The 23,679-nt window shown below is 57.0% G+C and overlaps 2 protein-coding genes across 5 annotated transcripts; both read right to left on the reverse strand.

Annotated features, from left to right (window-relative positions):
- Positions 1–467: 467 nt before the first annotated feature.
- HSPB6 (heat shock protein family B (small) member 6) lies at positions 468–11,506 on the reverse strand. Of its 3 annotated transcripts, none has more exons than XM_073322828.2 (3): positions 10,210–11,506; positions 1,029–1,151; positions 468–950 (listed from the first exon to the last, which is right to left on the reverse strand). In XM_073322828.2, exons 1-3 carry the CDS (start codon positions 10,330–10,332, stop codon positions 753–755), a joined length of 444 nt encoding a protein of 147 aa, XP_073178929.1. In that variant the 5' UTR covers positions 10,333–11,506; the 3' UTR covers positions 468–752. The 3 variants fall into 3 exon arrangements, with proteins under 3 accessions (XP_073178929.1, XP_073178931.1, XP_073178928.1); XM_073322830.2 differs by having other exon boundaries at positions 5,848–11,506; XM_073322827.2 differs by lacking the exon at positions 10,210–11,506 and adding an exon at positions 2,651–3,374.
- A 96-nt stretch (positions 11,507–11,602) lies between these two features.
- On the reverse strand, positions 11,603–15,035 carry PSENEN (presenilin enhancer, gamma-secretase subunit). 2 transcript variants are annotated; one of them, XM_073322831.2, is made up of 4 exons: positions 14,950–15,035; positions 13,971–14,054; positions 12,347–12,451; positions 11,603–11,946 (listed from the first exon to the last, which is right to left on the reverse strand). In XM_073322831.2, exons 2-4 carry the CDS (start codon positions 14,029–14,031, stop codon positions 11,807–11,809), a joined length of 306 nt encoding a protein of 101 aa, XP_073178932.1. In that variant the 5' UTR covers positions 14,032–14,054; positions 14,950–15,035; the 3' UTR covers positions 11,603–11,806. The 2 variants fall into 2 exon arrangements, with proteins under 2 accessions (XP_073178932.1, XP_073178933.1); XM_073322832.1 differs by having other exon boundaries at positions 14,938–14,953.
- Positions 15,036–23,679: the final 8,644 nt, after the last annotated feature.

Here is a 23,679-nt window from a genome sequence, read left to right on the forward strand (position 1 = left end):
CCATAGGTCCCAACAGCTGGCCCAGGGCCCCCTTGGCTGTCTCTCTCAGCCCTATGCAACAGGTGCTTCCTTACACAGCACCAGACACCTGTTATGCTCTGACACACAACTCCAAACAGCTGCCTGCCATGCCCAGCCCTGGGCACCAGGGGCTTCCGCCTGCCACGCCCAGCCCTGGGCACCAGGGGCTTCCGCCCGCCACGCCCAGCCCTGGGCACCAGGGGCATTCTGCCCTATAACCTCAAACAGGTGCACCCCAACACATCCTCTCTGCTTCGTACCACCTGCCCCCACCGCTAAACAACCCTGTTTATCCTCCCCTTCCCTGACAAGCACAGACCAGCCACTGCACACAACTCCCACCATGCACTGTAACTTACCCCCACCTCCTCCCAGGCAGCACCCCTGGATGAAATCCCCCCCCCCCGCAGCAGTGACCCCCAAAAACAACCACAGGGAGGCACCAGTCCAGCAGGCGGGTGGAGTTTATTGGCCGAGCTCCTGGCTTCATACAGCACCAGCCATAGATAAGAAAAAATCCTGCAAAGCAGCTGGTCGGGGGAGGGGAGAAGGGGAAGGAGCAACTCCCAGCTCTCTGCTCCCCCAGGCCTGGAAAGGGGGACCCCCTGAAATTCTGCTGTCCCAAGGCACTGGGGGAGGGTGATGCCCACCAGGCAGGGGGTGTCCCTAGTGGTGAGAGGGGGACCCCCTGGCTCTGGTGGGAGGGGTGTAGAGGCGGATCCTTGCCCCCGCTATTTCCCAGTGATGGCAGGGCTCTGCTGGCAGGTGATGGGGACGGTGCGCTCCTGGGCCTTGCCTTCTGGTTTGGTGGGCGCCGTGATGGAGAGGATGCCGTCGGGCGAGAGGGCTGAGGTGACAGTGGCGGGGTCCACACCCCGGGGCAGCCCGTAGCGCCGGTGGAACTCACGGGAGATGTAGCCGTGCTCGTCCTGGGGGCAAGAGAGAAGGTGTCAGTGGGGGGGGGAGGAGGGCTGAGGGGGGCACTCTGGGCTGGGGGGGGGCCGTACCGGACGCTCCTCATGCTTGGCGTGCACCTCCACGTAGTCACCCACCACCTTCACACTCAGCTCCTCAGGCGAGAAATGCTTCACATCCAGCAGCACTGAGAACCGGTCCTTGTCCAGTGTCATCTGTGGGGGCAGACCAGCGGGTGAGGGCACTGCTGGGGGGAAGCTCACTGGTGCTGGGCACTGTCACAGGGAAGGTTGCAGGGCTGGGGGCCAGGCACTGCCAGCGAGAAGCTTTTGGGGCTGGGCACTGCCAGAGGGAAGCTTGCAGCACCTGGGGCTGGGCACCACTGGAGGGAAGCTCACAGCTCCAGGGCTGGGCACTGACGGAGAAACTCACAGCACCAGGTTCCAGGGCTGGACACTGCGGGGTAGGGGAAGAGCTTGCAGGGGCTGGGCACTGTCAGGGGGAAGCTTGCAGCACCGGTCCTGGGCACTGTCAGGGAGAAGCTCACAGACTTGGGGAGCTGGGGGAAACTTACAGTGCCAGGGGCCAGGTCTGGGCACTGTGGGGGGGGAAGCTTACAGGGCTAGGCACTGCCGGGGGAGGGGGACTCGCAGTGCTGGAGTCCCACCCCTGTGAGTGCTGCCCCTGCCGGGCCCTGCAGATGCTGGTGCGGTGAGGGACGCAGAGCCTGGGGGAGGGTGGAATAACGGGGTCCAAAGTTGGGGGGAGCTAGCTGCTCCCCCCCCCATTCCCCCGTCCCCATGGCTGGCAGCCCAACCAGCTGGCAGCAGGCGCCGCACAGCACAGGAATGTTACCATAATAGGGCAGCCTCTGCTTCCGTGCCACCCCCCGTTACCCCTCTCCTGCTCACCGGTGCCCCAAGGGGTGGGAGGCACTCACACCCCAATATGGCTGTGTACAGCATTAGTCCCCGCAGCCCCCCACTCCCAGCACAGCCCTGGGGAAGCTCGTGCCACTGGGGTGAGACTCTCTGGTATTTGGGGTATGGGCCTGGCAGAGCAGAATTCAGGGGTGCAGAGAGGATGTGGGCCATGCATGGATCTGGGGGTACAGTGAGCACAGGCAACACCTGGATTTAAGGGTGCAGAGAGAGGGGGCAGCAGGGAATGGGGATGCAGGGAGGTACAGAAGGGGTGTGGATTATGGAGTTAGGGGAGCAGAGAGAGTGGTGGACATTAATAGATGGATGGGTGGGGGGACCCACGTGGCTCTGGGGGGCCAGCAGTGGGTGGGGCCTGGGTGTGACTACAGGAAGGGTGGAGACCATGCACAGATCCAGGGGGTGAAGCAAGGGGGGGGAGCAGGGATGTGGGGAGCAGTGAGGGTGATGCAGAGATTTTTGGGACAGTCAGGGGGTGCAGAGATTGGGGATACAGGGATTGGGCACAATGAGGGTGATGCTGGGATTTGGGGGGCAGTGAAGGGACAGGAGTTTTTGGGTGCAGTGAGGGTGGGGCAAGGAGTGGGGGAAGGGATTGGTGCAGTGAGGGGGTGCAGGGATTTGAGGCAGTGGGGGTGCAGGGATTTGGGGTGCAGCGAGGGATGCAGGGATTGGGGGAGCAGTGATTTGGGGCAGTGAGGGGGTGCGGGGACTGGGAGCAGGGAGGGGGAGCAGGGGTTGGGGGCAATGAGGGGCACCCACCCCTGACCCACCTCGGAGAGGCCTGTGTCGGGCAGGACCACGCCAGGGGGGCGGGCGCAGAGGGGGCCGTGGCCGGCGGCGGGGCAGAGGGCTGCCAGGTCGCTCTCCAGCAGCCCCTCGCCGAAGCGCTGGTCGAAGAGGCGGTTGGCAAGGAAGGGGCCAAAGCCAGGGCCCAGAGGCCGGCGCAGCCAAGGATGCTGGATGGCGACGTCCATGGCAGCTGGGTCGGGGCGTCCGTCTGCACCCGCCCTCCGTCGGGGCCTTATATCCCACGGGCGTGGAAGGCGCTAGAAGCCTGGGTGAGGAGGGATGGCCGGGCACCGGGCCAAGGGGAGGGCCGGGCTGCCTGCCAGGCCTGCAGGGCCAGGCGAGACCAGCACAGACGGACGGACCGACCTACACTGATGTGGACAGACGGATAGGGTGGGCAACCCCCCCGTCCCCAGCCGACTGACACCAGAGACAGACCGAGTCTGGGGCAGGTCGCAGGCCTGGATCCCGGGGGGAGGAGGAGTTCCACGGGGGGGGGGGGGGGGAGAAGCTGTGAGGACAGACAGACAGTTCAGCCCCTCCAGCTGGGGGATGGATAGACACCACACACACACACACACAAACCGTGCACGTGTGTGTGTGTCCCTCTGTCCCTGCTGGAGGGGCTGAGCCCTACTCTGTGCACCCCCACCCACATGTCAGCCCCTCTGAGAGGCCAGCTGCCAGACACTACACAGACTGTGCCCCCCGACCCCCACCCCACCAGGACTCGGCTCCCCTCCTCCCAGCCCTGCGAGCACTCACCCCACACGTTTGTGGGCCACTGCCCGGGGAGGGCGCTGCATGCGGTGTGTGCTGGGGAGGGGCAGGGGAATGGGGACGGACGGACAGACAGTGGGATGGGGTGCGTATCTGGCACATGCGCCCTGCCCCAAACCCAGGCACATGGGCGCACTGGTTTCCCATCCTGTCCGATCCCATTCGGGGAGCTGCGCCCAAGACATGGAGCCAGGCTGGGCCAGCTGGGCACAGAACAAAGGAGCATTGCCCAGAAGATTGCCCTACCCCGCGGGGTCCTGCCTGGCTGGATGCTGCCATGGGGAAGCTTGTAGAGCTGGGCACTGCCACAGGGAAGCTCACAGCGCTGAGGTCCTGTCAGGCCGAACACTGTTGCAGGGAAGCTCACAGTGGCAGGGTACTCAGCTGGGCACTGCTGTGGGGAAGCTCAGAGCAGCAGTGTCCCTAGCTGGGTTGGATAAGCAAAAATATTGTGTGTAGTGCTTGGAGCGGGGGAGGTGCAGGGGGCTGGGAGCCAGGATCCTGGGTCCTCTCCCCAGTTCTGAGAGGGCAGTGGGGGCTGGGGGTTAAAGCAGGGGGTCTCTTTAAGTCTCTCTGTCCCAGGGATTTGGTGCCCAAAGCCTGAGGCCAAATGTGCTCATGTTACTATATCAGGGATTAGCCCATGTGTCAAGCATCCGCCAAGGGACTGTGGCTAAAGTGCACGCCTGCCGCACATAGGGAGGGGGGTGGGGGGCCTGGCTGGCTCAGGGGGATGGGGATTGGGGCCTTTCCCCTCTAGGGGCACCAGTTCAATCTAGCCCAGGGCAGGGGACTGGCTGGCTAAGGGGGACAGGGAATAGGGCCTGTCTAAGGAGTGCAAGCTCTGGTCCCTGCCCAGCTGGTGGTCTCTGTGTAATGAGTGTTGTGGGTCTGAGCCCGGCCTGAATACTGTGGTTTGACTGTATTGGACTTCAGAGACACGAACACTCACCTGGTGACACACACAACATTCTCCGCAGCACAAACCCCCACCCCCTGGAGGGAACAGCCCAGCAAAGGCAGCCACTAAACAACATGCAGGGGCACACCACGACAAATCCTGCACACTGCCCGATGCCCCCGGCAGGGCGCCTGCCGAAGAAATGAACCCAGCTACAGAGCCACAGCCAGACATGGATGCCACCTGGCTCGCAGCCCAGACACGGCTAGAGACACACCAAACACCAACCCAGCCACAGCCTGAGCCCCACAACAACCGCAAACAGCCACAAACACATGCATAGCCGCAAACACAGCCAGACACACAACTATCCCCCCAGCCAGACTCACACAGCTGCAAGCACGAGACAGAACTGCCACAGCCCACAGACACAGCCAGACACCCACACCCAGAAACACAAAGCCACAAATACACACAGCCACAAACACAAGACACAGAACAGCCACAGCCCACGCCCCACAACAGATGCAGACACATCCAGACACACACAGCAGCAAACGCAGTGAGATACAGAACAGCCACAGCCTGAGCCCTGAAACAGCTGCAAACCCAGACAGCCAGATACATGCACAGCCAAGCCGCAGGCAAGGAGTCACAGCAGAATTGAAAACACCAGCTGCAGTGATCCCCCAGCCCAGCCTCTGGAGCCCCCCAGGCCTGGGTGGATTTCCCTCCCCCTGGCCCCCTGCAGCCAGCCCCCCATAGCAGCGCAATAACCACCAAAAAGCTCCATCCTGCTGCCTTGCCCCCTGGTCATGGGCACAGGAGGCGTCAGCGGCTGACACACAAAGGCCGTTCAGTGACAGGCTGATCCTGTGAGCAGGGAGAGAGTGCAGGCTGGGCACAGGAGACGAGAGCTGGGGAGAGAACCCAGGCATCCTGACTGGACTCCCAGCTCCTGCTGCTCTAACCCACCAGACCCCACTCCCCTCCCAGAGTCAGGGAGAGAACCCAGGTGTCCTGGCTCCCACCCCTCATTGTTCTAACTGCCCAGACTTCCCTCCCCTAGCCAGGGGGAGAACCCAGGCGTCCTGGCTCCGCCTTTCTAGCATTACATTCTGGCAAGGAAAGGGTGTTTATCTCCCTAATGCAAAACAGCTGAACTAACTCAGCTCAAACCTGGACCATAAAAATTGACCCAGGGGCTGGGAAGTTTCACTTAAAATATCAGTGTTGCAATGTCTGTCTCATGGGGTTTAACCCCCTCAGAGCAGGGGCCTGGTGCTCAGACACCGACATCTGTGGGGGGAGAGGGGGACAGCTGCACATAATGCCACCTGGGGACGGCGACGTAGCCACCTCTGGGCCAGGGCAGCTGGGGAACAGCTGCATAGCAACACTGCTCAGGGACAGCTCGATGGGTGTGGAGATGTAGCCACCCCTGGGCTGGAGCAGTTGGGGAACAGCCGCACATAACACCGCATGGGGATGGCTCACCTGGTGCTGACACGCTGCCCGCTGTAGGCAGAGCAGCCGGGACTCAGCCGTGCGGGCTGCGTAGGGCAGAGAACTCTGGCCCGGGGAGCAGTGAGACTGCTTTCAGTGAGGAGCAGGATGTTACACCCTGTTCCCACTTTGATGTGCCAGGGCTGGGCTGATTGTCTCACCTGTTCTGAACGCAGGAGCCAGTGGGGCCCTGTAATTAGTGCTGGCCTGACGCCCAGGACCTGTCTGAGCAGCTGGGCCTGGGGAGCAGGCTGGGTCCTGGTGCCTCTTGCCCCAGAAACACCCCACCCGTCGCGTCCCCTTAGGGCCAGGGCTCGTCCTCTAGACTAGGTGCCTCTGGGTGCTAGCCCCAGCTCTGGGAAGGGAGTGGGGTCCAATGGTTAGATTTGGGGGGGCTATGAGCCAGGATTCCTGGGTTCTATCCCTGGGGCAGGTGCTAGTGGTTAGAGCAGGGGGTCCTGTTGCCAGGCTGTACTTGAGCTCTCCAGGGCTGGGGGGGCCTCAGCCTGGGCCTGTTCAGCCCTGTGACTGGGAGCTGGGTGAGGCCCCTGGAAGGGGCTTTGGGGACGTCAGCAGGTAAACTGGGGCCCGTGACTCAGTGCTGGCTGCAGGCCATGTCAGCCTGGCTGCTGCCTGGCAGTGGCCGTGGAATGTGCTCGCTGCAGATTGGGGTGGCCCGCAGCAGACAGGGCACAGCGGGGAGTGACTAAGCTCACGCCCACTCCCTGGAGTGGGAGGGTCTTTCCTGGGCTGGTGGCGGTGAAGGGGGACTATCCCAAGCCCTCCCCGCGGCTGGCTGGTTCCAGGCAGGGGGCTGAGGCTGAGCCAAGGCTGGGCTCCCAGCTGGGCAGCGATATAATTAGCACCCAAAATAGACGAGTGGAAATTGACAACTGCCACCAGATCCATGCATGTGCAGGGGCACGTGTGCATGCATCAGCCAGAGGGTGTGTGGGCCTGTGTGTGTGCACCACCAGGGGGTTGGTATGTTTGCGTGGAGATGTGTGTGCGTATTGGGGGGGTATATTGTGTGCGGAGGGGGGGGAGATACCATCGGGAAGCGTGTGTGGGGGTGTGTTGGCATGGACATGTGTGTGTATTGTCGTGTGTGTGGGGAGAAGGTGCCATTGGGGAATGGGTGGGTGGGTTAATGGCATGGACACGTGTGCGTATTGTTGTGTGTAGCGTGTGCGCGGGGAGAAGGTGCCATCAGGGAGCGTGTGAGCAGATTGTTGCCAAGGACACCTGTGCATTGTGGGGGGAGAGTTTTTACAAAAAACTTTTTCACTAGGAGGGTGGTGAAGCACTGGAATGCGTTACCTAGGGAGGTGGGGGAATCTCCTTCCTTTGAGGTTTTTAAGGCCCGGTTTGACAAAGCCCTGGCTGGGATGATTTAGTTGGGGTTGGTCCTGCTTTGATCAGGGGGTTGGAGTAGATGACTTCCTAAGGTCCCTTCCAACCCTGATATTCTATGAGAGGTCTCTGTGTGCCCAGCCGAACAAGCCCCATGAGACGGTCTCTCTGCGCCTGGGCTCAGCCCCTCGCTGTACCCGAGTTCAGTGTGAACCCCCGGGTCCAGAACAGGCGGGTAACAGAGCAGAGCTGGGCTCTGAGCCGCCCCTTGGCCAGCAGCACTAACCCGGCTCTACCGCTGCTGGAAATGCCAAGCCTAATGCGCGCAGGCAGCATGCTGGCTGTTGGCACAGCACCAGGGGCTGGCTGTGGGCTTTGTGTGCCTGTTCCCTCCGACTGACAAGCCACCGTCAATCCTACCAGGGGCCCTATGCCATGCCCTTGCTTTTTCACGATGTCAAATCCCCTGTCTGCCCCTCCCGTGGGCAAGGTCACCCAGGGCTGATCCTGCTCCCGGTTGCCCAATTTCCCCCTCCCACCATCAGCAGGTTTCACCTGCCCATGCTGGGTCAAGCTCATTAATGAAGAGATTAAATAAATGAGACTCCAGCCAGAGCCCTGGGGCACAACACCCCGCCCTGCTCGGAGCCAGGGCAACACCCCTGGTTGCCAACCTGCCACGCTTCCCTAGGGCAACTCGGCCTCTTTCACCCAGCGGCTGGTGCGAGACCCTTGCCCCCTAGAGCTACTAGCTCCGGCGAGCGGGGTGGGGGCAGTGCTGCGCTCCCTAACCCAGAGCAGCTGCTTCCCTGGGGCAGAGCCAGCCCTGGCCAAATCCATCAGAGACAAGAGCAATGTTGCGTTTTGCAGCATTTGCAGCAGTGGGCACGGTCCCAGCTGTGCACAATTACAGCGCTCAGTGTCATCTTTGCAAGGTGTATCCGGGGGCACTGTGAGCATGGCAGGAAATTGCGAGGGGTGGGGGGGGAGATCAGACAACAGCATGCAGGGTCAGCCAATAGTCAACAACAGGCACTGTTGAGATTGGAAAGGCTAAAGCTGGTTAAAGCGTTAAACACAAACTGGTCTCATCCCGTCTAAAGAGACACGTAAGGAGCCTTCAGCGGCAGCACTGGTCCCAGGCTGCGGTCTGCTGGCGCTGCCTCTCCGTGTGCTGATGGGCAAGGGAGATCTCACCGGGTTGGCTCGTGTGCATCCCGCACAAATGACATGTACTGATAAAACCCAGCTCCTTGCAAGCCCAGACACAGAGTCCTTCTCCCTCCAGCCCAATGGCTCTATAACCAACATGGAGCAGCAGGGACATGGGCCAGAATATTAGGAGTTCCCCATGGAGGGGAAAGACAGAGGCCAATCCCGGCTCCAAATCAGGCCAAGCGGTCAAACCCCCAGCCCCTCTTTGTGGGCTCAGGCCCAGCCCAGCCAGCCAGGTTACACCTAGTTTGTGAATCCCAGAGCTCCTTTCCTGGCAGCTCTGCAGCATCAAGACTCAAGAGGGAATGTGAAGATCTTGGGGGCCCCTGCCTGCAGGACTTGGGTGCCATGGATCCATCCAGGGGGGTTTTGCTGAGGAAATCTGCTGGCTGCCACAGCCAGGAAATCCTGGGCCCTACGGTTAGAAGGATTCCGTCACCGGCCTGACTGGGAATCAGAGAGATGCAGGGCTGGGAGGGACCTTGGAGGGCAGCTAGTCCAGCCCCCTGCGCTGAGGTGGGACCAAGTAACCCTAGAGCAGCCCTGATAGGGGTTTGTCTAGCCTGGGCTTAGAAATCTCCAGTGGCGGGGATCCCACAACCTCCCTTGGACGCAGAGTCCAGAGCTGAACTCCCCTGGGAGCTAGCAAGTGGTTACTAATATCTATCCTTCCTCTCCCTGGCTGCAGGTTAAGCCCAGTGCTGCTTCTCCTGCCTCCGGCCACAGAGAACAACTATCCCCAGCCTCTCTGTGGCAGCCCTGCATGCGGCTGAACTGTTCTCAGGTCCCCGCTCAGTTGTCTTGTCTCAAGACTAAACATGCCCAGGCTTTTAACCTTTTCTCCCAGGTCAGGTTTTCTAACCCTTAGATCAGTTTTGCTGCTGCTGTCTGGACTCACCGCAACGTGTCCCCATCTTTCCCAAAGTGCCACACCCAGACCTGGACCTAGAACTCCTGCCAAGGCCTCACCAGGGCCAAGCAGTGTGGGCCAGCGACCTCCTGTGTCTCACATCCGACATACCCATTAACACAGCCCAGAACGAGCTTGGCCTGCTTTGCAGCTGCATCCCCCTGCTGCCCCCTTACATTAGTGATATGCTCCCCCCAGCAGCCTGTTCCACAGTATGTCCCGCTCATCAGTTACTGCCTGGTTTGGAGGTGTGATTTCTCCTTCCTAAGTGAAGTACTTTGCACTTTATTCGCCAAGCCGGAGGGGGCGGGGGGGGGACTGGAGCTTCCCATAATGACACCATACACAGATGTATTTCTCTCTAATATTAGGGATCTCAATCCACATAAATATCTGACCATAGGGGGAAGGTGTGTGTGTCTATAGCAGACCCCTGACACTACCCCGCTAGACTCTCTCTCTTGTGATCCTTCCCCAATGTGATCTCTGACTCACATCGCTTCTGTTTTATCCACGCTGCCACTTCTGATTCCTCTACAGTCTCCCTATTACTGCTGTACAACTAGGCTTGGCAGGATTAGATTATTATCGGTAAACGGGGGTGTCACTGCAGACACACTGACAAAAAATATTTCCATCCACGATAATCAGTTTACAGGCAGACTATCCCTGAATAGTGAAAACAGGGACAAATTGGAAATTTAAATTGATGAACATAGAGAATGGTGAAACCCCTAAGCTCATGCAACCGGAAAAATGTAAATCAAAAATCTGAATTAAAAAAAGCTTAAAAGAAACTGATCTTATCCATCAAAATCATAAAACAAAAATAAACTCCTATCAAGTGCGGGTACAATGCTACCCCCAACGCTTACCTTTACTTCCATCATTTCTGAACACCCTGTACCCTTCAACTCCTGTTCTGTCACGAGGGCTGGGCCCTGGGGTTCTGCTGGTCCTAAGCAAGCCGGAAGAATCAGATTCTGATTTTTGATCATTTTGGCAGATAATATTAGGGTTTAGTTTTAAGCATTTTTAAAGATTTTTAGCAACTTAAATTTTCACAGTGGCACAAAATTATGGGGTTTAAGCCTCCCCACCCATTTCTATTGATTTAAATAGTCACAGTTGTGAGAAATTGGGGGGGGGATGTCACACAATGGGAGGATCAGACTATTGTTTAATGACAGCGCCAGCTTTAACCCCGTTCCAACACCCCGGGGAACATCCCCAGCCAAAACACACCCGTATGTCACCTGAGCTCCACTTGAGCCACTTGCATTTTCATTATGCTGCCGAGCTGTAGCAGGCAATTCTCAAGGATGGAGACACTTGGGCGCCAGCCATAGTGAAATCCACGTTTACCTCAGATAATCAAACCCCTGCCAGTCTATATCCAGCGTCACGGCCTGCCCCAGTTCCCTTCTGGCAGCTCTCCCAGTTCCCAGGCTTCAGCATGGCAGTAATGTGCCAACATCTCAGTTGTTTCTCCCTGCCCGCCCATTCCTGACCACATCCTATCCTCACTCTCTCTCCCTGCCCCCCCGCTCCATGCCCAGGGCTCCAAGCTGCCATAAATAATCATTTTCCTCCTATTGAAGCCAGGCGTGGAGATGACAGGAGCATCTGCCCCCTCCTCTCCTAGCTTACAGCCCTGCCTTTCATAAGAGGCTTGATGGCGGAGGGATCCTTCATTATCACGAGCAAGCCGAGGGTTCTTTCCTGCCCCCTGCAGTTATGATTGTACAGAGTGTGCTCAGCTGCCTTTGGAATGTCACTGTACGACTACTCCCCAGAGGTGGCTGTATCTCAGGGCTGGCTGAGCCGTCCCTATGTGGCTGTTCCCCAGCTGCCCTGCAGATGTGGCTGCATCTCAGCACTAAGGGAGTCGTTCCCGTGTGGCGTTATGTATGGTTGTTCCACAGCTAAACTTCCCCAGGTGTGACTGTGTCCCAGCACTCGCTGCCCCCACCCCTGGTCCATTCCACCACATAGCTGTGCAGCAGTAGCTCTGGTTCTCGCCCAGGCGTAGTTACATGGCACCTCTCTGCTCTCCACCCCCGCAGGGAATGTGCACGTCCCCCCAGGAAAGGCAGGAGCCAAGACTATCGCGTTGGGGGTGCCCCCTTTCCTCACATGCTGCTCTCCCCACCACTTCAGGTGGCTTGAATCACTGAAGTGTCCTTCCTTGTCCCCGCTGCCTCTCTGGGCCCCTACACACCTCTCCCCCAGGAACTCACTCCACACACAGCTGCAGAGCCAGCGGGACAGGGTGAAACGGGCCTCAGCTTTATTGATTCTCCTGGAGTGGGGGGCACAGCCCAGGTGGGATCACGGGGCAGAACTGGGTACACGGAGGACCAGCACCCCCAGCCAGGAACGGCAGCTCTAGCAGGAGGGGCAGCGACTTGACCCCCGCTGGTCCCAGCTGGAGGGCGCCCCCTGGATGCCCTCTGAGCACGCCGGGTGCCATCAGGGGATGCCCAGTGGGATGGTGAAGGACAGGTAGTCGCCCAGCTCGCCCCACCGGGCCCGGTGTGTCTGGAAGATGGTGACCCATGTGGTCAGCACGATCACCCAGAACAGCAGCCCCACAGCTGAGCGCTGGACATCTGAAAGAGACGGAGGGCTGAGTGCGGTGCCCGCCACATGTAGGTCCTGCCCTGATGGCCGCTCCCTCCTGCCCCAATAGCCCCCCAGGGCCCTGTCCCCTAGCTCAGGTCCCAATACCCTCTCCCAGTCAACTGGGCACTATCTTCCATACCCGCTAGCTGCACCCCCAATGCCCTCCTCTTGTCCCCATGGTCTACACTCAATACGCCCTCCTGCCCTCCCAGGAACCACCTGTCATGCCCCTGGTGCCTGCCCCCAAGCTCAGCTCTCACTACCCTTTCCTTGCCCCCGATACCCTTGGCACTGCTCCCATCACAGAGCCGTACCCACCCCAGCCCACTGTAGCTCTGTGCCCAGCCCCAGCCCCCCCCACCTCTCAGCAGGCTCTGCCCCACTCACAACTCTTGATCTGCGGCTGCTCGGTGTAGGCGGGTGCCAGGAAGGCCTCGCGGCAGAACCACAGCACGTTGACCAGCCAGAGAAAGGGCAGAAGGGCAAAGCCGCCTGGGGAGAGGGCAGCAGAGAGGGGTCAGGCCCAGGGGAAGTTGACCCCCACCCCATCCTGCTCTGGAAGGCTGCCAGTCAGAGCACTGCCACTAGGAGCTCACAGCACTCCAGGCACCAGCATAGGGGTCACATGGCAGGCAGCCCCAAGGCTGGCGGAAAAACATGGCCCACTGGGTGGCTGCCATCTACACCCGCTGCTCCTCTACCCCCTGCCCCCCTAACCCTGCTCCCCAACCTACAATCCCCACTCCAGCACTCGGGCACTTGCCACATCCCCCCTCCTCCCCACCCTGCCTGCCCTCCTCTCCCCCCCACCCCAGTATCTGCGCAACCACCACGCTCCCTCTCCACCTACCCTGCCTGCCCTCCTCTCCCCCCCACCCCAGTACCTGCGTAACCACCACGCCCCCTCTCCTCCCACCCTGCCTGCCCTCCTCTCCCCCACATCCCAGTCCCTGCGTAACCACCACACCCCCTTTCCTCCCACCCTGCCTGCCCTCCTCTCCCCCCCACCCCAGTACCTGCGCAACCACCACGCCCCCTCTCCGCCCACCCTGCCTGCCCTCCTCTCCCCCCCACCCCAGTACCTGCGTAACCACCACGCCCCCTCTCCTCCCCACCCTGCCTGCCCTCCTCTCCCCCCCACCCCAGTACCTGCATAACCACCACGCCCCCTCTCCTCCCACCCTGCCTGCCCTCCTCTCCCCCACATCCCAGTCCCTGCGTAACCACCACGCCCCCTCTCCTCCCACTCTGCCTGCCCTCCTCTCCCCCCCATCCCAGTACCTGCGTAACCACCACGCCCCGTCTCCTCCCCACCCTGCCTGCCCTCCTCTCCCCCCCACCCCAGTACCTGCGCACCCACCACGCCCCCTCTCCGCCCACCCTGCCTGGCCTCCTCTCCCCCCCACCCCAGTCCCTGCGCAACCACCACGCTCCCTTTCCGCCCACCCTGCCCTCCTCTCCCCCCCATCCCAGTACCTGCGCACCCACCACGCCCCCTTTCCGCCCACCCTGCCCTCCTCTCCCCCACATCCCAGTACCTGCGCAACCACCACGCCCCCCTCTGCCCAGCCTGCCTGCCCTCCTCTCCCCCCACCCCAGTACCTGCGCAACCACCACGCCCCCTCTCCTCCCACTCTGCCTGCCCTCCTCTCCCCCACATCCAGTCCCTGCGTAACCACCACGCCCCCTTTCCTCCCACCCTGCCTGCCCTCCTCTCCCTCCCACCCCAGTACCTGCGCACCCACCACGCCCCCTCTCCTCCCACCGTGCCTGCCCAGTGCCCCCTCCTCTACCCCCTATCCCAGTACCTGGGCACCCACAATGCCCTATCTCCTCCCCACCCTCCCTGCCTGGTGTCCCCTCTCCTCCTCCTCCTCCTTCCCCCCACAACTCCCCAACCCAGTACCCCATCTGCCCCCCCAACTACAGGGGCCCCCACGCACCATCTCCCCCTGCAGGCTGGCGTCGTGGGCGCTGCCCACCGCCCCATGCCGGGGCCCCCCCGACTCACCCAGGTAGTATTTCCGGCACAGGTTGAGTTTCTCCTCGTTAGGGACCCGCTCCAGGTTCATGCCAGCTCCGGCCCCACGGGCAGCTGGGGGGAGGAACAATGGGGTCAGCCTAGGGGTCCACACACCCCTCGCCCCACTGAGGAGCCCAAAGCACCCCCCTCCCGTGCAGCCCCCACTTCTGGGGACCGGGAGCCTAGCGCGCCCCCGTGTGAAGCCCCCCCCACCGCACTGGGGACGGGAGCCCAGGGAGCCCCCCCGCACTGGGGACCGGGAGCCCAGGGAGCCCCCCCCCCCCCGCACTGGGGACCGGGAGCCTAGCGTGCCCCCGTGTGAAGCCCCCCCCACCGCACTGGGGACGGGAGCCCAGGGAGCCCCCCCGCACTGGGGACGGGAGCCCAGGGAGCCCCCCCGCACTGGGGACCGGGAGCCCAGGGAGCCCCCCCCCCCGCACTGGGGACCGGGAGCCTAGCGCGCCCCCGTGTGAAGCCCCCCCCCCCGCACTGGGGACGGGAGCCCAGGGAGCCCCCCCGCACTGGGGACCGGGAGCCCAGGGAGCCCCCCCCCCCGCACTGGGGACCGGGAGCCTAGCGCGCCCCCGTGTGAAGCCCCCCCCACCGCACTGGGGACGGGAGCCCAGGGAGCCCCCCCGCACTGGGGACCGGGAGCCCAGGGAGCCCCCCCGCACTGGGGACCGGGAGCCTAGCGCGCCCCCGTGTGAAGCCCCCCCCCGCACTGGGGACGGGAGCCCAGGGAGCCCCCCCCCCGCACTGGGGACCGGGAGCCTAGCGCGCCCCCGTGTGAAGCCCCCCCGCACTGGGGACGGGAGCCTAGCGCGCCCCCGTGTGAAGCCCCCCCCGCACTGGGGACGGGAGCCCAGGGAGCCCCCCCCGCATTGGGGACCGGGAGCCTAGCGCGCCCCCGCGTGAAGCCCCCCGCACTGGGGACAAGAGGCCTGCCTGCCCCCACCGAAGCACTTACTCGATCACCTGAGCCCGGCCTAGCGCATGCGCCTGCCTTGCTGCATGCCGGGCGTTGTAGTCCCGAGATCGGTTCCGGCCCGCGGTGCATGTTGGGGGCCGTAGTCCTCCTTCACGATACAATAGGGCGAGCCGCCATCCTGCCGCGGTGCATTCTGGGAGCTGTAGTCTCGTTCTCTGGCGGGACTGGGCAGGGCGCGCTCCCCGCTGTCCCTCTGGTCTCGTCGGTCCCCACGAGCGCGAGGCTCAGGATGGCGCCAGGCGGGGATCCCGGCCAGAACTGGTTTTCGCTACTAGGGGTGGGGACTACAACTCCCAGCATGCCCCGGGGCGAGGGTCAAGGCTGGCAACGGGTTAGAGGTCAGCTGGACCTCAGCTGGGAGCCGGACTCCTGGGTTCCTTTCCCGACTTTTTTTTTTTTGAGGGGGGGTCTAGTGGTTAGAGCAGGGCGGGGCTGGGAGCCCGGACTCCTGGATTCTATCCCCGGTTTGGGAGGAAACAAAATCCGCAGCTAATTCCAATTTCAAATCACAGGCCCAGGCCAGGTCCCGGCTGCCTTGTCCATCGGCGTGGGGCTGCCAACATTGCATTTAAAAACAGGGGCTTGTTTCCCCCACCCCCTCCCAAAATCAGCATTGTTATTAATTAACACGTTCGCCCGGGGGATTCCAGGCTGCTCCGACCTTCTTGTACAGCGAGGAAGAAACAAGGGACGTCCCTTGTAAGAAGGGGCTGTTGGCAGGCCTCGTTGTGGGGCCCGACCCACGGGGCGGCAACACCTTCGCAAGCCAAAGGCTGTATTACGTCAAGCCTGGAGTCTTTCTTTCCCTACCTTGAGCGATGTCCTGTGTTTATCCCCATCCCCTCCTCCGATTCGTCACAGAGCAATAGTCATGACCAAATTCCCCATTACACGCTGGAGCAGGGAACATGTCTCTCTGCCTATTAGCAACAACAAAGCTACTAATCTTATCACTGGACAAGCGCTTCCCTAGTTTGCCCTGCTTGTGCTTTCAGTGCCCTGTCCTCAAGTCAGGGTCATCCCAAAAACACAGTAGCAGGATCTTTAGCACACCAAGAAGGCTGCCTTTGCGCTCTCTCCTGAAAGGGTCATCAAAGGTCTTATCAACCACACTAACCACTATGCCAACAAGTCAATTGTTTATATACAACACGTTAAATGCACTTAGGCCTTTACCCTCTTTACCTAATAGCTGTTTCATGTACATACAACATCCCCTGGCAGTGAGTTCCAAAAGTTGACTGTATTTTGTGTGAACTACTTTCTTTTGTTTGTTTTAAATCTGCTGCCTGTCAATCTCATCAGGGGACCCCTAGTTCTTGTGATCTGTGAAGGGATAAACAACACCTCCCTAGTCACTTTCTCCACACTTATGCTTAGTAGACCTCTATCATATCCCCCCTGAGTTGTCTCTTTTCTAAGCTAAACAGTCCCAGTCTTTTTAATTTTGCCTCCTATGGAAGCTGTTTCATCCCCCTCATCATTTTCATTGCCTTTCTCTGCAATGTTTCCAATTCTTCTGTAGCTTTGTTGAGACAGGGCGACCGGAACTGTGACCAGACTGCTTCCCAAGTCTTTCATCTTCTCTTTGCTGGCTCCTGGGTGCTTTCTTAGTCAGTGTTTGTGAAGCAGAATCAGGGTCCGAGGTGGATTTTGGAGCCGTTGAAATATCGCCTTTTACTCCAGAAACTCGGGTCAAAGGGCAAAGTTTCCTGAAGGCGCTCCTGCGGAATGCAAGGGTTACACCCAAGACACGTTCTCTGGACACTGCACAGGGCCAGGCTCAAACTCATGCCATGCGAGTGCTGTTCAAGTTCAATGGCCAAAGCATGTCACCTTGAGTCACCCCACTGTGGACATAGCAGCCCCGCTGGTTTGCAAGAGAGCCCCAAGCGCCTGTCAACCTCTTTGGCTCATCAGTTTGGCTCAACCCTTGCAGGAGAGTCAAACTTCACCCTGAACAATTTTAACTATGAATAGATTAGACAGAAACCTCAGAATTGACCTCTCTAAGGGGTTTGATTATTACAGTAGTGTGTAGGGTGGGAATACGGGTCCCAGGGCTCCAGAAGTAGTTTTTGTTAAAAGTTTGGTGGTAACTTTTTCCAACATCATTTGACCCTCCTGGTTTCAAACCCGGCTGTTACCAAGACAAATGTTTGGTGTTTAGGCCCATGCATATACATATGGTCACCAACATTCACCAGCAATGGCTGATTTGTCAACCCTGCGTGCGGGAACTTGTCAGCAAAATCAAAGGGTTTGGCATAACTCCTGCTCAATCTATTCAGACCAGAAATGAGATGACACGCACCATGGTCTTAACACCTATTGGACCCTGATTGCAACTTCTCACAGTGTTTAGTCATCTGCCTCTCGGAACATTCGAACTATGTTAATCATGACACAGAAAAAAGTTCTTTTTCCTGTAATATGTGAAATCATTTTCTCATTTTCTCACATGCTTAGTGTTTGTTTTATTGTACACGAGGCTTTGTAGTTAGACTAGAATTAACATAGATGTGATGGGGATGGAATTAGATGAGGTGGTGGTTTATGCCACTCAGATTGGGTCCAGTTGAAGGTAAACCATGGCACCAGTTGTAAATCTCAAGAGAGCCATGCCAGTTTCCTGCAGTCACTGCATTATTTACCATTATTTTATTTCTTGAGTAAAGAAGACGTGTGTGATTGCATAGAATAAGGAGGCAATAGCCAGTAGAAAGAAACTGCATGATGTCAAATGCAGTGAGACCATTCACAGAACAGAGTCCGTCTTCCATTCAGAACAGATAGTACCAGTTGCGTGGCACAGAAATCGTTGTGCCCAACCCGCTGACAAAGGCAAAATCCACTGGTTACAGAAAGCAAGTGCGTCTGCAACTGATGGAACACGTGTGGTGAGTGCAGCGATCCCAGTAAAAGACACCAGTGTCTGCCCTACTAGACAGTCTGGTTCTGTGACACCGATGGCCTAGGGATGCTGTGTGGTTTTGTCCAGAAATGCTCCCTAAGCAGAGACTCTGCAATTGCCTTTGAGATCAACGACAGAGAACAAAGGCAGCCGCCTTTGACCACAGAACAAGTGTTTGTTTTGCTGGTGTGAATTACCACATAACTGCTGAAGGGCAGAGCCACCTGACTTGTTACATCCCGTTTGCGAGGCCTGTGAAGAAAAAGAGGGAGGGCACCAAAAATCCCTGACACAGCCGTGCTTCGGCTTCCAAGTGCACTCAGGCAGGCAGCCACTGACGGGTGAGGCTTGGAGCTAGCTGAGGCTTGGCACAGTTACAGCAGGAAACTGGCATTGCCGTTCCACGTGCCTGCATCAGTCGTAGGTCGTCACTCAAGGAGAAAATTCTAGGCTCCTAGCAGGGCTTCAGTTCAGTTCCTTCCATCGCTTGTGTGAGGGATTTTTGCCAAGCTGACAAGACGGCCAGCCCTGTTCCCCAGCCCAGTTAGGACGTATTTCTGTCACTGGGACATGTGGGATTGAACATTCCAGGAGATACTTTGTCATAACGGTCTCAATGTCAGTGGGAACACTGGAACTGCTGGCGGTTGGGAGCCTGCACATGTTCCTCCGCTGGCGGCGAGAATCTCATCTGGAGGGTGGTGCTGGTGAAGAGAACCTGAAACAAGAGTCAGTGAAAGTCAAGGTGCCATGTGTAGCTCAAGACATGGCATGTGTGGGAGTGGTGGAAAGCAATGGACCCAAAGCCTTTGCTTCTGGGCGCACCCTCTGCCAGGCAATGAGGTCAGAGCAACGTGTTCAGCTTTGCCAGGCTGGCCACGTGCTTGTGACAAAGGAATCCCAAAGGTGGGTGCAGCCCTCGCAGAGGAAGCTCTGCACAGTTCGGAAGCTGCTGCCACAGTGCTGCCACCCCTCCCAGCCTGTTTCCCAGCATGGAAGTTGTCATAAATATAAAGGGAAAGCTAACCACCTTTAAATCCCTCCTGGCCAGAGGCAGAACCCTTTCACCTGTAAAGGGCTAAGAAGCTAGGATAACCTCGCTGGCACCTGACCAAAATGACCAATGAGGAGACAAGATACTTTCAAAGCTGGAGGGGGGGGAGAAACAAAGGCTGTCTCTCGGTCTGTGTGTTGTTTTTGCCAGGACCAGAGCAGGAATGCAGGTTAACTCCTGTAAAGGGCAATCTAGTTAGATATGCATTAGATTCTGTTTTGTTTAAATGGCTGATAAAATAAGCTGTGCTGGATGGAATGTATAGTCCTGTTTTTGTGTCTTTTTGTAACTTAAGGTTTTGCCTGGAGGGATTCTTTGTGTTTTGAATCTGATTACCCTGTAAGGTATTTGCCATCCTGATTTTACAGAGGTGATTCTTTTACTTTTTCTTTAATTAAAATTCTTCTTTTAAGAACCTGATTGCTTTTTCATTGTTCTTAAGATCCAAGGGTTTGGGTCTGTGTTCACCTATGCAAATTGGTGAGGATTTTTATCAAGCCTTCCCCAGGAAAGGGGGTGTAGGGTTTGGGAGGATTTTGGGGGGGGGAAAAGATGTTTCCAAGTGGGCTCTTTTCCTGTTATATATTTGTTAGATGCTTGATGGTGGCAGCAAAAAAGTCCAAGGGCAAAAGTTAAAATAGTTTGTACCTTGGGGAAGTTTTAACCTAAGCTGGTAAGAATAAGCTTAGGGGGTCTTTCATGCAGGTCCCCAGATCTGTACCCTAGAGTTCAGAGTGGGGAAGGAACCTTGACAGAAGTTTGTTTGCTATGCGGCCGATGCTATCGACATCAACGATGCTTCTCTGGAGGGCAGAGACCCGGTCCGTGCAGCCCTGGTCGCTGCTTGCCAAAGGGGGGCGTGTCCTGAAAGACCTAAAGCCACCATCCAACAGCACACTCAGTATATGCCTGGAGGCAGCCGACACTGTTGTGCTGGCCAATGGCAAAGCTAAAGCTGTTTGCAAAGCATGGCGCTCTGAGTCCGTAGGAGCTTCTGCTACAGCCTTTATCACTAAACCTCTGAATGAGGCGGAAGGACACATCTCAGCCAATCGCACATGAGAACGGGCCCAGAATCAGCTGCCACTGGAGACCTGCCAATCATTCAAGCCCCTTCCCATGAGCTAGACACCCTCGGTTCTGTTGCGAGGAGATGCAAATGGGTCCTCAGTGCTTGTGCAGTGGATGGTGGTTCTAAGTGTTGAGGATGCAGAAGCTGGGACTGGACAATGGGATGGATCACTCGATGATTGGCCTGTTCTGTTCCCTCCAAAGCATCTGGCACCGGCCACTGTTGGAAGACAGGATATGGGGCTAGGTGGACCATTGGTCTGACCCATACTGGCCATGGGCTGTAAACTGATAGAACTAGGATGGGCTACTCCAGAACACAGAGAGTGGCTTAGTCTGTGATTCACAGGCCTCCACGTCTCAATGGAGTTTCCAACCCTACTCGGCCAGCACAGCACACTTAAGGGGTCGCAGATGCCTGGACTGAAAGTGGAGTTCTTGGCTCAAACTCTGTGGAACAAGCTCTGAATGGCAAATAAGGAAACGTGTCATAATAGGGGACCTAATAAAATCAACCGGCCCCATCCAGCAAAGCTTCTTGAAATAGTACAGCATTAAAGTGTGCGCTTAACTTGCATGCATGAAAGTGTTTATTGCAGGGTTGTTGTAGCCATATTGGTCCCAGGATATTAGACAGACAAGGTGAGTGAGGGAATAGCTTTTATTAGACCAACTTGCTTTCGAGCTACACGGAGCTGCAGAAGCGATATTGACATGAAGAAGAGCTCCACACAGCTCAAAAGCTTGTCTTCTTCATCAGCAGAAGTTGGTCCAATAAAAGATATTTACCTCACCCCCCTTGTCTCTCTACTTAACGTTCAGTCAAGACAGTATTTTCACTTATTTTTAAAACAGGTGGTTTCAGCTTTCCAAGAGTTTAATCAGCTTGTACTTTTGTTTCATGGTGCTGATGCTCCAGGTATCAGATCCACGTAAACAGGCTCTTTCATGTAACTGTAACTGGGGAATCCTCACTGAGTGGGTGTGTATCCAGTGGGTCCCGCAGGGAGCAGTTCTGGGCCCTGCACTACTTTCTATCTTTATCAATGACCTGGAAGGAAACATAAAATCATCCCTGATACAGTTTGGCGGAGTGGGAAATACTGCAGAGGGCAGGGCACTGATACAGAGCAATCTGGATCTCTTGGTAAATGGGTCGCAAGCAAACGATATGTGTTTTAATAAGGCTAAAGGTCAATGTAGCCATCTCGCAATATGGGACGTTGGCCGGACTTAAAGAAAGGGGGATGCTCTCCTGGGAAGCAGTGACTCTGAAAAAGATTTGGGGTCATGGTGGATAATCAGCTGAACACAAGCTCCCAGTGTGACGCCGTGGGCAAAGAAGCAAATGTGATCCTGGGATGTAGACATGGAGGAATTTTGAATAGGAGCAGAGAGGTTATTTGACTTCTGGATTTGGCCCTGGTGCAACTGCGGCTGGGATCCTGTGTCCATCTCTGGTGCCACAACTCAAGAAGGATGTTGATAAATTGGAGTTGGGTCAGAGAAGAGCCAAGAACGATTAATGAGTTAAAAACCTCCCTTAGAGTGAGAGACTCCAGGAGCTCCATCTATTTAGCTAAACAAAAAGAAGATTCAGGGGTGACTTGATCTCGGTCTATAAGTTGGGGAACAGCTATTTAGTAACAGGCTTGTCAGTCTAGCAGAGGAAGGTTGAATATGATGCAGTAGCTGGAAGTTGAAGCTAGACAAATACGGACTGGCAATAAGGCGTAACTTTGCACCAGTGAGAGTAGATGTGGTATAACTTGACTTTAGTAAAGCTTTTGATAGTGTCTCACATGACCTTCTCATAGACAAACTAGCGAAATACAACCTAAAATGGAGCTACTGTGAGGTGGGTGAATAACTGGTTGGAAAAGCTCCTCAGGGAGTAGTTCTCAGTGGTTCCCAGTCAAGCTGGAAAGGCATAGCCAGTGGGGTCCCGCAGGGATCGGTCCTGGTTCTGGTTCTGGTTCTGTTCAATAGCTTCACAAATTTGGATAGTGGTACAGAGAGCCCACATATAAAGTCTGCAGATGATGCCAAGCTATGAGGAGTTGGAAGCACTTTGGATTCAAATTCAGCATGACCTGGACAAAGCGGAGCAATGGTCTGCAATACCTAGGATGAAATTCAAGAAGGGGAAGTGGAAAGTATGACACTGAGGAAGGAGCAATCAATTAAATCCCAGCCGGGCGAGGCCAGACTAGGAAGGAGTACTGGGGAAAGGGATCTGGGGGTCATAGTGGATCACAAGCTAAATATGAGTCAACAGTGTTACATTGTTGCAAAAAAAAGCTAACACCATTCTGGGATGTATTAGCAGGAGTGTTGTGAGCAAGACAAGAGACGAGATCTACAACCCATCCTGGACAACAATCCCTCACTTTCACAGGCCTTGGGAGGCAGGCCAGTCCTCGCCCATGGACAACCCGCCAACCTGAAGCATATTCTCACCAGCAACGACACACCGCACCATAGTAACTCTAACTCAGGACCCAATCCATGCAACAAACCTCAATGCCAACTCTGCCCACATATTTACACCAGCCACACCATCACAGGACCTAACCAGATCAGTCACACTATCAGAGGCTCGTTCACCTGCACATCCACCAATGTGATATATGCCATCATGTGCCAGCAATGCCCCTCTGCCATGTACATTGGCCAAACCGGACAGTCCCTACGTAAAAGGATAAATGGACACAAATCAGATATTAGGAATGGCAATATATAAAAACCTGTAGGAGAACACTTCACTGGACACACAATAGCAGATGTAAAGGTAGCCATCCTGCAGCAAACAAACGTCAGGACCAGACTTCAAAGAGAAACTGCTGAGCTTCAGTTCATTTGCAAATTGGACACCATCAGCTCAGGATTAAACACAGACTGTGAATGGCTCGCCAAGGACAAAAGCAGTTTCTCCTCCCTTAGTGCTCGCACCTCATCTGCTAGGAGAGGGCCTCATCCTCCCTGACTGAACTAACCTCGTTATCCCTAGCCTGATTCTGGCTTGCATATTTATACCTGCCTCTGGAAATTTCCACTACATGCATCCGACGAAATGGGTATTCTCCCATGAAAGCTTATGCTCCAATACGTCTGTTAGTCTATAAGGTGCCCCAGGACTCTTTGCCGCTTTTACAGATCCAGACTAATACGGCTACCCCTCTGATGCTAGACACGAGAAGTAATTCTTAAGCTCTCCTCCTCGCTGATTAGGCCTCTGCTGGCGTATTGTGTCCAGTTCTGGGCGCCACACTTTGGGGAAGCTGTGGGCTGTGATGAAGTGGGAATTTCTCCTAGTGCTTTGGGTGAGAATCGTATGTGCATCAGTTTCCCCCATGTGCTGCATGTGGCACCTTATTTCCCGTCTGAATCTGTCTAGTTTCAATTTCCAACAACACCAGATGGTGTTTGACCGTCCCCTGCTGGCTGGAAGAGCCTGTTATTTAAGATCTGTCCCCCAGGTTCTGATAGTTGGGGATCAGACCACCCCGAACCATCTCTGTGTTACGCGAGGGTGAGCTCCTTGGTCTGTCCCTCTCGGGCAGATTTTCTAAGCTTTGAATCATTCTTATGGCTCTTCTCTGACCCAGCTCTGATTTACCCACATCCTCCTTGGATGCTGGGCCCCACAACAGGACCCAGGATCCCAGTT

The sequence above is a fragment of the Lepidochelys kempii genome, chromosome 24 (genome assembly GCF_965140285.1).
Source record: "Lepidochelys kempii isolate rLepKem1 chromosome 24, rLepKem1.hap1, whole genome shotgun sequence".
NCBI lineage: Eukaryota > Metazoa > Chordata > Testudines > Cheloniidae > Lepidochelys > Lepidochelys kempii.